Source organism: Rhinopithecus roxellana, chromosome 13 (assembly GCF_007565055.1).
Source record: "Rhinopithecus roxellana isolate Shanxi Qingling chromosome 13, ASM756505v1, whole genome shotgun sequence".
In the NCBI taxonomy this organism is placed as follows: Eukaryota; Metazoa; Chordata; class Mammalia; order Primates; family Cercopithecidae; genus Rhinopithecus; species Rhinopithecus roxellana.
Window position 1 is genome coordinate 7,741,071 of NC_044561.1, and position 14,794 is coordinate 7,755,864.

At 39.1% G+C, this 14,794-nt stretch overlaps 1 protein-coding gene across 1 annotated transcript in view; it reads left to right on the forward strand.

Moving 5' to 3' along the window:
• ATXN10 (ataxin 10) overlaps positions 1-14,794 on the forward strand; it is a 187,307-nt gene that overhangs the window by 134,539 nt on the left and 37,974 nt on the right. Inside the window, exon 10 of the mRNA XM_010366867.2 lies at positions 12,964-13,027. Within this exon, the coding sequence (XP_010365169.2) occupies positions 12,964-13,027 (64 nt within the window). The remainder of the gene's footprint in view (positions 1-12,963; positions 13,028-14,794) is intronic.

A 14,794-nucleotide genomic window follows, 5' to 3' on the forward strand; every position in this document is an offset into this window, starting at 1 on the left:
TACCTCTCCAGGACACGGTCAGTATCCTGGCTGGGCACTTTAAAAAGGACAGTTCTACTCAAGCCTTTGATTTTTTCTGTCAATTTTAACCTTTTTCTACTTTTCTCAGGAATGTCTACTTCATCTGGGTTTTCACATTTTTTCCAAAAAATTGTTCATATTTTAATATTTTACCTAGGTTGTCTAAAACCTGTTTCTCCCTTTTAATTCTTTTTTTTTCCTTCCTCAGTCCTTCTGGAACTTTTCCATTCTATTAATGTTTACAAATAACCAGCTTTTGGTTTTGGCTAAGCTTCTCTGTAGTGTTGTTACTGTAATTCACTGACTTTCTTGCCTGTCAGTTTATAAGAACAAAGATAAAAAACGGTAACAGGCTTTCCTTCAGAAATGATGCAAGACAGGAATCAATGGAATGACATATTTAAAATACTAAAGGAAAACTGTTATCTAGAATTATGTATCCAGCGAAAATATCCTTCAAAAATGAAGGTCAAAAAAAAAGAAGGCAAAATGTCCTATAAGAAATGTTAAAGGAAATTCAACAAGGTGAAAGTAAATGATAGCACATGGAAACCTGACCGATACAAATCGATACAAAGGATCAGAATCACTGGAAAAGTTAAATATATGGGTACAAAGAAGATCTTTCTGTTCTCACTTTTAATTTTCTTTGAAATGTAATTGGCTCTTTAATCATAATCGCAATATATTAGGAGATATTTAATGTGTATATAGAAGAAAAATACATGAGAGTATTAAACGGAGTATACAGTTACAACATTCTTACCTTGTGTGTGGGGTAGTATGGTATTATTTGTAGATAGACTGCAACAACGTAAAGATGGATACTCTAAACCCCAGTGCAACCACTTTTAGAAAAAGAGAGCGACAGTTTATAAGCCAGTGTTGGAGAAATAAGTGGAATATTTTAAAAATGCTCAGTCTCAAAAGAGCCTGGAAAATAGGAACAAAGAATAGTCAAGACAAGCAGAAAACAGATGGCAGAATGATAAACTCAGTCATGTTGATAAATATATTAAATGTAAATGGCTTAAATTTCCGATTAAAAGACTGTGAGAATGAAGTCTTGTCTTGTCTGGTCTGGTCTTTTTTCGACGAAGTCGCTCTGTGTCGCCCAGGCTGGAGTGCAGTGGCACGATCTCAGCTCACTGCAACCTCTGCCTACCAGGTTCAAGTGATTCTCCTGCCTCAGTCTCCCAGGTAGCTGCGATTACAGGTTCACCACCACACCCAGCTAGTTTTTATATTTTTATTAGAGATGGTGTTGTGGGAAGTCAGAGACCCCGAACGGAGGGACCAGCTGTAGCCACAGCAGAAGAATCATGAAGATTTCATGGACATTTATTAGTTCCCCAAATTAATACTTTTGTAACTTCTTACACCTGTCTTTACTGAAGTCTCTGAACATAAATTGTGAAGATTTCCTGGACATTTATCACTTCCCCAATCAATACTCTTATAATTTCCTATGCCTGTCTTTACTTTTATCTCTCAGTCCCATCGTCTTCCTAAGTTGAGGATGTACGTCACCTCAGGACCCTGTGATGATCACGTTGTCTGCACAAATTGTTTGTAGAGCATGTGTGTTTGAACAATATGAAATCTGGGCACCTTGAAAAAGAACAAGATAACAGTGATTTTCAGGGAACAAGGGAGATAACCATAAGGCCTGACTGCCTGCAGGGCCGGGCAGAACAGAGGCATATTTCAGAAAGCAAATAGGAGAAATATCACTGAATTCTTTTCTCAGCAAGGAACAACCCTGGGAAATGAATGCATTTCCAGGGGGCGGTCTCTAAAATGGCCGCTCTGGGAGTGTCTGTCATACGCAGTTGTAGATAAGGGATGAATACACCCTGGTCTCTTGCAGCACCCTCAGGCTTGGTAAGATTAGGAAATTCCAGCCTGGCGAATTCTAGTCAGACTGGTTGTCTGCTCTCGAACCCTGTTTCCTGTTAAGATGTTTATCAGTGACAATGTGTGCCCAGCAGGACATGGACCTTCATCAGTAATTCTAGTTTCACCCTGGCCTTGTGATCTCACTCTGCCTCTCTGCCCTTGTGATATTTTATTGCCTTTGAAGCATGTGATCTCTGTGACCCACACCCTATTTGTATACCCTTCCCCTTTTGAAAGCCCTAATAAAAACTTGCTGGTTTTGCACCTCAAGGGGCATCACGGAACCTGCCAACATGTGATGTCACACCCAGAGACCCAGCTGCAAAATTTCTCTCTTTTGTACTCTTTCTCTGTATTTCTCAGACTGGCTGACACTTAGGGAAAATAGAAAAGAACCTATGTTGAAATATTGGGGACTGGTTCCCCCAATAGACAGGGTTTCACCATGTTGGTCAGACTGGTCTTGGACTCCTGACCTCAAACGATCCTCCCACCCTCGGCCTCCCAAAGTGTTGGGATTATAGGCGTGAGCCACTGTGCCTGGCCTAGACTGGATTTTAAAAGGCAAAATTCAATTATATGCTGTGATAAGAAATACACTTTGAATATAAAGATGAAGATACCTTAAGAGTGAAAGAATGATATACTCTGTAAACACTTATAAGAAAGCTGGAGTGGCTGTATTAATATTAGACAAAATTGATCTAAGGACGAAGAATATCCCTAGATGTAAAAAAGTGACATTTCATAATGATTAAAGGGTCAGTTCATCAAGAAGACATAATAGCCTAAACATATATTGCTAATAGCAGGATTTCAAATAACTGAAACTAAAACTGACACCTGAAAGAGAAAATCGATCTGCAGTCATAATTGGAGATTTCAGCGTTCTTATCTTTACAAATTACATAACAAGCTGAAAGAAAAGCAGGAGGAATATGGAAAACTGGAATACCATCAGCCACCTTGATCAAGTGAAATTTGGTGAATACTGCACCAATAACAGAATATACATTCTTTCCAGTACATATAGAACATTCACGAAGACAGACATATGCTGGGCCCATAACAGAACTCAATAAATGTAGAAGAACTGAAAACATAGACTATATTCTCTCTCTACAGCAGAATTATAAATTAAAACTATAAAATATCTCTAAAATCCCAAGATATTTGAAAATTAAACAGTACACTTCTAAATAACCCACATATCATAGACACAATCATATTGAAATTAGAAAATATTTTGAACTGAGTAAAAATGAAAAATGGCATATCTAAATTGTGAGATGGGGATAAAGTAGTGTTTACAAAATTTAAAATACATGAGAAAACAAGACAGATTTAAGATCAGTCATCTTAGTTTCCAACTTAAGCTAATTAAACCGAGTAGATTAAACCAATGTAAGTAGAAGAAAAGAATTAACAAAGATAAGAATGGAAATCACTGAAGTAGAAAATATAATAGACACAGAGTAGAGAAAATCCATGTAATCGGAAGCTGGATGCATATTTTAAAAGATTGATCAGTCTTTCCAGATAAATCTTTCTACCTGTCAAGAAAATGAGAGAAAATATAAATTACCTCTATCAGCAGTGAAAGAGGAGACATCATTATAGATATTACAGACATTAAAAAGATAATAAGAGAACAGCATAAACAACTTGATGTCAAAATTTTTTGACAAAATAGATGATACGAACAGTTTTCTTGCAAGAAACAAAATAAAAACTGAATCAAGGATAAATATTTTTAAAAATTAAATTTGTAGTTTAAAGTGTTTCTACAACAAAATCTCCAGGCACACATAGCTTCAGCAGTGAATTCTGTCAAGCATTTAAGAAGGAAAGCATATACCCAATATTTCTCTTTCAGAAAGCAGAGGAGGGAACACTTCTCAACTTACTTTATGAAGCCACCACTATTCTGTTCCCAAATCTGGACAAAAACCTTAAAAGGGAAAAAACAAAGTAACTACAGAGCAGTGTCTCTCATGATCAGAAACATAAGAACACGTTTCAAAATATCAGCAGAGTGGATCTTGTAACACAGAAAGTGATAATGTATCATGAACTATGGTGGTTTATCTCAGCCGCGCACTGTTTGTTTAATGTTAGAAGAGCGGACGCTTTCATTCTCCCGGATTCACAGAATGAGAGGGAGGAAACAATATGATTATCTCAATAGAGGAAAAGCATTTGGCACAAAATTTACACTCATTCACATTAAAATTTGCCACAAACTAACAGTATAAAGGAACTTTCTCATCCTGAAAAAGGCATCTATGAAAAAAATTCAACAGCTAATTTCATACTTTATGATAAAAGACTGCTCACTCTCTGACATCAGGAACAAGGCAAGAATTTCTGCTCTCACCACTCCAGTTAACAATGTGCTGAAGGTCCAAAGCTACCCACTAAGCAAAGAAAAATCAGATGCATAAAGATTGAAAAGAAGTAAAACTGGCTTTATTCATAAATGAGATGATCATATATGTTCAGGAATTGATAGTTATGAGAAGTGAATTTTGAATGGTTACAAGATATGTAAATGGAAATATATAAAATATATAAAATATATAAGCTAGCAAAGAATAATAAGAAAAAATTTAAATGCCACATGCAATAGCATTGTAAAACATGAAATATTTAGGAATAAATTTTAACGAAGTATATGCAAGACCTATACTCTGAAAACCATAAAACATTACTGAGAGAAGTTAAAATTTGACAGACAGCTCGATATTGTTAAGTATAAGATCTCCCCAAGTTGACCTATAGAGTGAATGCTATACCAGTCAAAATGCTAGGAGACATTTTGTTTTGTTTTGTTTTTGAGATGGAGTTTCACTCTTGTTGCTCAGGCTCGTGTGACCTCGGCTCACTGCAACCTCTGCCTCCGGGGTTCAAGAGATTATCCTGCCTCAGCCTCCTGAGTAGCTGGGAATACAGGCGCCCGCCACCATGCCCATCCCAGGAAACATTTTTTATAAAAACTGATGAGCTGGTTTTAAAATTTGGAAATGCAGAAGACCTAGAATAGCTGTTATGGGTTGAATTGTACCCCCAAAAATTCATGTTGAATTTCTAAACCCCAATACCTTTAACATGACCTTATTTGGAAACAGTGTTATTGCCAGTGTAATTACTTAAGATGAGATCATACTGGAGGAGGATGGGCCCCTAATCCAATATGAGTGGCGTCCTTATAAAAAGGGGAAATTTGGGCACAGATTACACACAGAATGAGAATGTCATGTGAAAATACAGACAGAGATCTACAAACCAAGGACACCAAAGATTGCCAGCAAACTATCAGTAGCTAAAGAGAGGCCTAGAACAAATTCTCCTTCATAGTCCTCAGAAAGAACCAACCCTGCCAACATCTTGGTCTTGGACTTCTACCATCCAGAACTGGGAAAGAATAAATTCCCGTGTTTCATACCATTCGGTTTGTGGTACTTTGTTAAGGCAGCCCTACCAAACTAATATAATTGCCAAAACAATTTTGTAAACAAAACAAAGAGGATTATATGACTTCTTTCGTGACTTACTGTAAAGCTAATTAAGATAGTGTGGTATTTATGTAAATATAGATGTATATACCAGTGGAACAGAATAGGGTCCAGACTCAGTGGAGAAAGGATATTCTTTTCAACAATGGCACTGGAACAATTTTTTATCCTTATGGAGAAAAAAAGAACCTAGACTCTTAATTTATACCAAACAAAAATTGATTTAAAACAGCAACATAAAAGCTGGAAATACAAAACTTGTAGAAGAAAACATTATGGATATGTTGAAGTAGGCCAGGGCTTTTTAGGATATAAAAAATACCATGAAAAAAATGTTTTGATAAATTGTATCTCATCTATACTAAAAAGTCAGTGCTCTCTGAAACATATTATTAAAAAATTAAAAAAACAAGCCATTGTGTAGGAGAAAATATTTGCAATACATATATCTGGCACAGGACTTACTCATATGCAGAATATGTAAAGAACCTCTTACAACTCAATGAGAAGAAAACAACCCAGTCAGTAAAATGAGCAAAATATTTGAATAACATTTCACTGAAGAAATAGAAATGTCCCATAAGCTCCTGAAGATACTTTACATTATTAGCCATCAGGGAAATGTGAATTAAGACCACAATGTGATGCTGCCTAAAACGTCTGAGTGTTGGTAAGGATCTAGAGTAACTCCAATACATTGTAGGGGAGAATGTAAAATGGTAGAACTACTTTGGAAAATACTGTGGCAGTTCTTAATAAAGTTGAACATATACTTCATATGACCCAGCAATTTCATTTGTAGGTGTCCACCCGAAAAATGAAAACATGCACCCATGAGAAGATACAGATGCATGTGTTCATAGCACCTCTATTCATTGCAGATAAAACTGGTATCAACCCAGTGACCATCAACATGTGAGTGGATAAATAAATGGTGGTATATTCATAATCAGAAAAAAAAAAAACCAAAACTACTGATACATGTAACAACATGAATGAATCTCAAAAACATTGGAAAACACTTTTTAATAATCCCGTTTGTGTTATAGAACAGACAAAACATACCAGTAATGACAGAAACAGATGCCTAGGAGGAGGTGGGGCAGGCGCGAGGTGAGTTGCATTGATTGCAGAGCTGCGCAAGGAGCTTTTGGGGTTGATGGAAACATTCTAAATGTTGATTTGTCTGTGGCTATGCAGATGCACTTGCCGTTTACTATATGTAAATTATACCCCAATAAAATGCCTTTTAGAAGTAAAGAAAACGAAGCACCAAAGGGGATAGTGTGTGCAGGGCAGAGCGTGAGGTTTCGGGCGTTTCTTCTGAGTAGGTCTCACAGGTTGGCTTGATGGGTGCTGTTTGGCTTTGGGGAGATAGGTGTTTTCACCTTGGCTCTTATTAGAGTCACCTGGAGAGTTTGTCTAAAACACTGTTGCCCACAGATTCAGATTCATTGGTTCTGGGGTTGGGACCGCAGCACGGGCACTTTTTAAAGCCTCCCCCAAGTGATTGTAAGTTGTAGCCGAGGCTGAGGAGCACTGGCCAGACTTTGAGTTTTCTCTTTAGAGAGCGTCTGCAATGCCCAGGCCACTTGCTTTTTTACTTCTGCTCAAGTCACACCATTTGTTGCTGCTCTGGCATTGTGGACAAAAGCAGCAGCTGAGGCCTGCAATGCCCCCCGCTAAGTGACACAAAACACTGTGGAAACAAATGCAACACAAAGATCGATGGTACTATATTTTTGTGAGACTTAGAATTGCTGTGTAAGGCTAAAGCCAGCAGAAGAGTATGAATGGCAATTACAAATCCAGACATACACCCAGTTCATGAGACAGTCAAGAACAACATTACACTAACTTAGAGTAACCCCGTATCTACCAAATTTCTTATGATTGTAGAAGTATATCTTTCCATATTCAAACTTGGCTGAAGGACAACTGTTGGTTGGTGAAAGATTACCATATCCGGCTCTTTTCAAATGTGGATGGTAAAGGAAACCTTTAGAATCTCAGAGCCAAATGAAAGTAATATTACAAATCGTTGCCATTTCCTGTGGTCTCATGATGTGCTGGGCACCATTCTGAATGCTTTCCCACACAGTCCTCACTGTAGCCCTGGGAGGTGGGTATGGTCCTCTTGTTTCATGTAAGAAAATTTAGACTTAATGAAGTTCAGAAATCTCCCCAAGGTCTCACAGCTAACAGGCTGAGTGGGAATTCTCCTGTATGTGTGTCTGCCTCCCAGAGCATGGTATTCGTATTCCCTCTGCATCGGAGGATGGTGAGTGACTCCTCTCGGGAGGCCACTGCTTGTGTGTCTCCTGCAAGACAGTCAGTTTCCCCCAGCAGCTGCTTCTGTGCTTCCAGCTTTCAGAGTTGGCTCTTGGCTTGGCCAGGATGGCATCACGCCGCAGTGGAGACCTTGCTGGAGCCACACCCAGCCTGATCATTTGTTCCCTTCAGCATGAGGACTCTGGTTGTAGTGTTTGGTTCTGTTTTGTGGAGCTATGTCATAAACACATTTTTACCAAGTATTATTTAGGCTGGAGTCAGTGTAGGAGATTGGGGTCCACCTTTGTATTGTACTCTTTCCTTCTTTTTATATTTGCCACTCAATTTGAGAGCATCCAGAATAATTGAAGCTCTGTTTTCTATCAAACTAATATGTTTTCCCAAAGGAGTTTGGTTATTAGAGTTGGGCCTGTACCCTTTGCAGAGTGCCTACTCTGGCATTATTGGCTAATGTGGGAAAGAACAGTTAGCAAATCTATTTGTTGTCCTCTGTTTACACTTCATTTCCAGAGACTAAATGTTAATTTGTTTAAGCCAGGCTTATTGTCTCCTGGAGATGCACTACCACAGGAAAGTGTTGACTGAGCTTGGCTCCTCAGTGTGAACTGTAACTTGTGACTCATTAATTACGGGCCTACGATCAACTCCCAACATGTTAGTAAAGAAACAAACAACTTTCTTGTTTAATGAAGTGCTGACAGAAGAAAACTTAATTGTTTCTCTCCTGCCCCCAACATTAGCTTGAAACTTGTAGTTACAGCAGTAAACTTGGGCTTTGTAATAACAGAATTGTATCGTCAGTCACCCTTCCTGAAGGTGCTGTATTGGTGTCTACTTTTCCCAGTGACCTTAACCTGTGTTCATTCTTAAGTATATAATTGTGTATTTGTCATAATGCTGCTGTCATCCTTGTCCAGAATAGGTCATTTATGTTGGAAACATTTAATGAACTTCTGTAAATGGTTCCCTTGTATCCTTTCCTAATGCAGCTGTATGAATAAGAAATATTTATCCAGGAACGCATACCCTCAGTTGACCTACAACTCCAGTGGAACGGTGATTTTTAAGAACTCTTTAGTTCACCTTTATTGCGTGCTTAAATTTCAGTTTTTAGTGTGTGATTTCATTTCCTTCAAAGAACATCTTACCCATTTAGCATATCTCAAGAGTTCTACTTTTTTTTTGTAGAAAGTGAGGTGTTTTCCATGCGTTGAATAATGAATCCTGAATACGTTTATTTCTCACTTATCAAAAAAAAACTGGTTTTTGAAAATAAATTTGAAATTTTGCCTAATGCAGAGAGGAAGTGTAAATTCATCTCTGTTGTTCAGTTTCTTCATGCATTTAGGAGCTACTCCCCAACTCCTTGTTCCTAAATGAACTAATTGCATTTAACAGTGTGAATGTCACCAACTACTGCTACCACTCCCAGTGCTCTTTATTGAGCATTTACTGTGTGCTAAGCATACTCACAGTCTCTCTTTGAAGTAGGCACTGTCATCCCCAAGTCTTAGGGGGAGGAAATCAAGTCTTAGGGGTTTCTTGACTTGCCCAAGGCGGACAGATCTCATAGCAAGGCTTTGACCCCAGCAGTCTGGCTCCACAGTGGCCACTCTTAATCCCTATGCCACACTGCCTCCCAGTTCCATGAACTTCTTGTTTCATCTCATCTTCCAGCTTTTGCACATACTCTTCCCCCTGCCCAAAACACTCCCACAGTCCCCTTTGCCTTATTTAATTCCCGTTCATTCTTCTCACCTTAAGCTAAATGCCACTTCTTTAGGGAGGCCTTCTCTGTGAGCCTCATGCTATATGTTCTTCTAGCTAAACAAACTATGAGCATGAAAACCAACCTCAGTCTGGCGTGGAGATGCACCTGTGTTCTGGAAGGGTTTGGATCACACATTTGTGGAGAGCTGGTGAGGATCAGCTGGATTCTTTCTTCTCAGTGACACTTACAGGGCCCTTGCTTCATTTCTGGATCTCTCCTTATCTTCACCCCAATATCAGTCAGCACAAGGCAAAGGCATTTGGCATCTCTTCTTTCCCATTTGCAGACTTTCCTGTGTGTACGTACCCCGTCCAGCTGGTAGATGTGGGGCAGGTTATCAGAGGAGAAGTGGGGGTGTGAGGGCATCCTTGGGGAAGCTTTGGTTACAGTCTCAGGTGGGGTCATTACCGACTTGGCCATAAAACTCTCTCTGTGCTTCTCAAACACATGATCGCCCCTACAAGACCCACTCTCTATAGTGATCTAACCCTCCATGCCAGTGCTTCCTAAACTAGCTGTGGTGAAGAGCCACTTATCTTTCCCTCAAACCATCCTGGACCTGTATTTGTATAGAATATAGTATAAAATGAATGACTAGAAAAATAAATCTGAAAAAGACGTAAGAATTCAAGGCCAAATTTCATCATAAGATTCAGCAGACATTGCATAGCTGTCATATTGTAAGCAGTTTCTCAGCTTTTCCCCTCAGTGTCTGTTCCTACAAACTGACAGTGGTCTCCAGATCTCACCTTGAGTAGCACTTACTAGGTCAGTGACCACAGGGAGGGGACTTCTGAGCCTCACTCTCTTATGTGTAAAAGGGAACCAATAATATTTACTCTAGCATTTCAGAATTAAATGAAGTCATTAAAGCATCTGATTACCTAGTATATGCCAGGTGTCTACTAAATAGTAATTCATTTCCCATCACACCTTCAGAGCCTGGAAAAAAATTACAGAAATTAGATGATTACCAATTAATTTATTCTCTTCCTCCTGCCGTTTGTAAAACAAGAATCATTAATAGATTCCTAGCAAGTCTGTGCATTAGAATCGGCTGGAGATCTGGTTTCTTTCAGTGGGACATGGCGTTTGGAATAGTTAATGTTCAGTGGTTCTGTATCATCTTAGGTTATGTATATCTTACTAGGGATGTAAAGTCAAAATACTGTTTAATTCTGAAAAAGAACTTTATATTTCATTAGATTAATTTGTATGTTTTCAGTTTTTGTAACTTTAAATTTAATTTTTTAAAATTAGATAAAACGCAGAGGATTCCAAAGTCAAAATTATACAAGGCACATTCACAGAGTCTCCATTCCTGTTTCCTCCACCCCGTTCTCCTCTTTACCCTGTGGATAACCATTATTTGTTTTTGGTTTAACCTTTCATTGTTTCTTGTTCAGAGTATTTAAAAATACTCCTTTATCACACACAAGATTCTCATATAAGGCTATTAACATGTTGTAATCAGGCTACGTCTCCTGGCAGTCCTCCCGCAGCAGCCCGTCAGCAATCTTCTCCACTTACATTCCCAGCCGTGTAGCAGTCTACTGTGTTTGTACCATAGTTTATGTAAGCAGCCCCCATTCGTAGAGACTTGAGTTATTTCATAATAAGTTATGCTGCACCCAGAATCATTAGTCATCAGAAATGCACCTCAAAACCTCAATGACATACCACTTCACTTACACTAGAATGCCTAATACAAAAGACAGACAGTATCAAGTGTTTATGAGATTGTGGAGATGCCGGAACCCTCATACATTGCTGGGTGAAAATGTGAAATACTGTAAACACTGTGAAAACAGTCTGACTGTTCCTCAAATGTTTGTAATTGTCATACGATCTAGAAGTTTGACTCGTAGGTATATACCCAAGAACAATGAATACTTATATCCACTCAAAAACATGTACATGCACATTCAGAGCAGCATTATCATGACAACCTAGAGGTGGAAATAACACAAATGTCCATTAGTGGGTGAATGGAAAAATACAATGTGGCATATCTATACAATGCACTGTTCACATTACTCAGCCATGAAAAGGAATGAAGCACTGACATGCCACAACACGGGTAGACCTTGAGTGAAAAAAGCCAGGTTCAAAAGGCTACAAGTCGCTCAGATTATCTGACTCCGTTGTAGGAAATGTCCAGAATAGGCAAATCCAGAGAGACAGGAAGTAGATGGATAGTTGCCAAGGACTAGGGGGAGGGAGAAATAAGGAGTGACTGACCAGTGAGTATGGAGTTTCTTTTAGGGGTTAGGAAAATGTTTGAAAATTGGATCATGCTAATGGTTATATAACTCTGTGAATATACTGAAAACCACCAAATTGCACACTTTAAAAGTGTAAATTTTATACTTTGTGATGATGCTCAGCAAAAAATGAACTGGGCCAGGCACGGTGACTCATGCCTATAATCCCAGTGCTTCGGGAGCCCAAGGCAGGAGGATCACTTGAGGCTGGGAGTTTGAGACCAGCCTGGGCAGCATAGTGAGACCTCATCTTTACAAAAAATAAAATAACAAAATAAACTGTGCTGTAATGAATAACCTTATTTCATGGGGTAGTGTGTTTTTGATCTGTAACTTCAGAAATGGGGTTACTGGATCACATGTCATTTTGCTGCTTACACCCAGTTCCCTTTCATGGGAGTTGTACCATTGATCATTCCCTCCAGCAGTGTACGAGCGTGCCTGTTTCCCTGTGGCCTCACCAATAGCATTTGCTGTCAGACTTGGTTGTTAGTCTGGCAGGTAGGAAATGTTGTGTGTAATTATAATTTGCTTACCTCTGATGAGCAAGTTTGAACATATTCTGATGTCTTTTTAGTTTATTTGTGTTTTTGGTGCCATTTATGTTTCATGTATCTCACCTGTTTTTCTATTGTATTGTTGGTGTTGTTTGAATTTTTATAAGTTCTTTATATATTGAAATATTAATCCTTTGCAAATATCTTCCAGATCTGTGATACCTTACAAATAGTTTTCCCAGTTCTCATTTGTCTTAAAAACAAATAGATTTTAAAACCTTTCCCCTGTTGCTTCCGGATTGACTCATAGTTAGGAAAGCTTTTCCTATTCCCAACTTAGAAGAGGAATTCACTCATTTTTTTTCTAGTACTGTTTTTTTTTTTTTTTTTTTTTTTAAATTTAAGTTTAGATCTCATATCCATCTGGAGTTTATCCTGGTGAACAATATTAGGAAGTGATCTACTTAGATTCTTTTTTATGCGGCTACCTAATTGCCCCAAATTTTTGAAGTCCAGTGAAAAGAAAAGTATCACTTTTTGTTTACATTGTTTTATATAGTTCTGGGTTGATATAGGTATTTCAGATAATAGTGCAAACAGTATTATAACATTGAATGAGAAAACACAAAAGGAACAGGTCATCTGTCATCTCTGACTGTGGCCATGCTGTTTGCAGTGTATAAACTTATCTTCTTTCTCTCTAGGTAAATGAGCTGGATGGTATCCCGTTGATCCTGGACAACTGTAACATCAGTGACAGCAACCCCTGTATCCTTGCACATGAATGGCCACGCACAAGTTACAGCCGGGGCCCTTAGCAAAACAAGCCCCTTCCATGGTGCTCATTCAGTACGTAGCTGGCTGCCCGGCTTGTTTACTTGTCCCTGAGAACCAAGTCATTTTTTCAGAGCTATGGTGCTGGAATATCATTTCTGTAACCTTTGTAATATGGTAAGCTAAGTTTTTCAAGGCGAATAAGACGTTCAAATGAGCATGTGGCCAAAAAGCACTTTCAAACCTGGGGCGGAGGCAGCCCATGTAAGGCACTGTGCTGCACATCACCAGCATCACCTTTCCAGTGTGCGTGTGGTCTTCAGAGTAAACATGAACTATGGTATATTGTTTTGCTATAGAGATTCTGAGTATCCAGTCTTTGGGAAGTACTATTTTAACAAGAGTTCGGCAACATAGAAACATGAGGAGCACTCTGGCTCCCTAGGAAGAGGAAGGAGCATTTCAGTGGTGCTGAATTCTCATCTTCGGAGGGTTTGTCCTGCAGCCCTCTGCTGCAGAAGCTGAGAGAGCTGGCTCTTGCCCTTGCTTGGGTTGGCCACCCTTGCTGGAGGGTGTTCTGCAGGGACCCTGCCTTCTTCCTACCAGTTCAAGTAAGTTGTACTATACAAAAGTGGTCACTAACCAGGGACCAGATACAGCTTGTTTAGATTTGAGGTAAAACCTACTGTTTAATTTCATGAACTTCCCTGGTGAGAGCCAAACTCAGTTGTGCCCCTTGTCCTGGTCACTGCTTGGCTGGGGGCGGGCAGGGGTGAGTAAGGCTACTGCAAGGACTGGGAGTGTAGCCTGTGAGAGGCAGTGAGCAGCCCAGCCTAGCACTGAGGAGACTGAGGAGGGGGGGCATTTTAAAAATAAAACTATGGCTTCTGCCAAGAAAAGAAAAGCAGCTGATGAAAATCATGTGTTTCAAAGTAAGTAGACTGAGCAATGCTTATTATTTGTGCTGAAGATACTGTCATTTGTCTGATTAGCAATAGAAAACAATCTATTTTAAAGAGCACAGTAGCTTGTAAGTTCAGTCAGGAAAAGACAAATACACAGCCTCAGAAGACGCCTCTTCAGAGTAAAGCACGTTTGGTTCAGTGCATGGCATTGAGTCCCTGCAGGCTGTGCTCATTAAAGAGTGTTGACATTTTTTTAGCCCCTCAAAAAGGAAAGAAAAAAGAAGAAAGCTTCTAGTCATGGGAAAGCAGTACAAGAATGTTCAGGTACAACTGCAGATGTTGCATTTCTCAATGAAAATGATGATTTATTATGAAAAAAGAAATTCACTCACAGTTTACTTTTACATTCCCTGAATTGACCTTCTAGTGAAGAAGGGGTTTTCATTGCTAGTTTTTGGCTTTTAGCGAACACCAAAAAATAAAAAGACTGTTGTACACAAGCACATTGTAGGCCTACAGATGCTCACAGCACCTTCCGCCTTGGTGTCCTCCTTGCCAGATGGCCATTCGTTCATTCACTTCTTCCTTCAGGAAACATTCAGTCCCTCTTGTGTGTTTACACCCTTTGCCTTATTGAACCCTGACAACACCATGAAGCAGATACTATTACTATCATCCCTATGTTGTAGACGACGAAATAAAACTGAATCTCTAGCTTGCCCAGAGGTCAAAACCAGATTTTATACATGTGAATGCCTGACCCTTAGCCACTTCCCCACACTGCCTTCTTACAAGTCACTGGGAGGAGACAGAGCACATGCAAAGAACCACATAAACATATTCATGTAGTGGACAA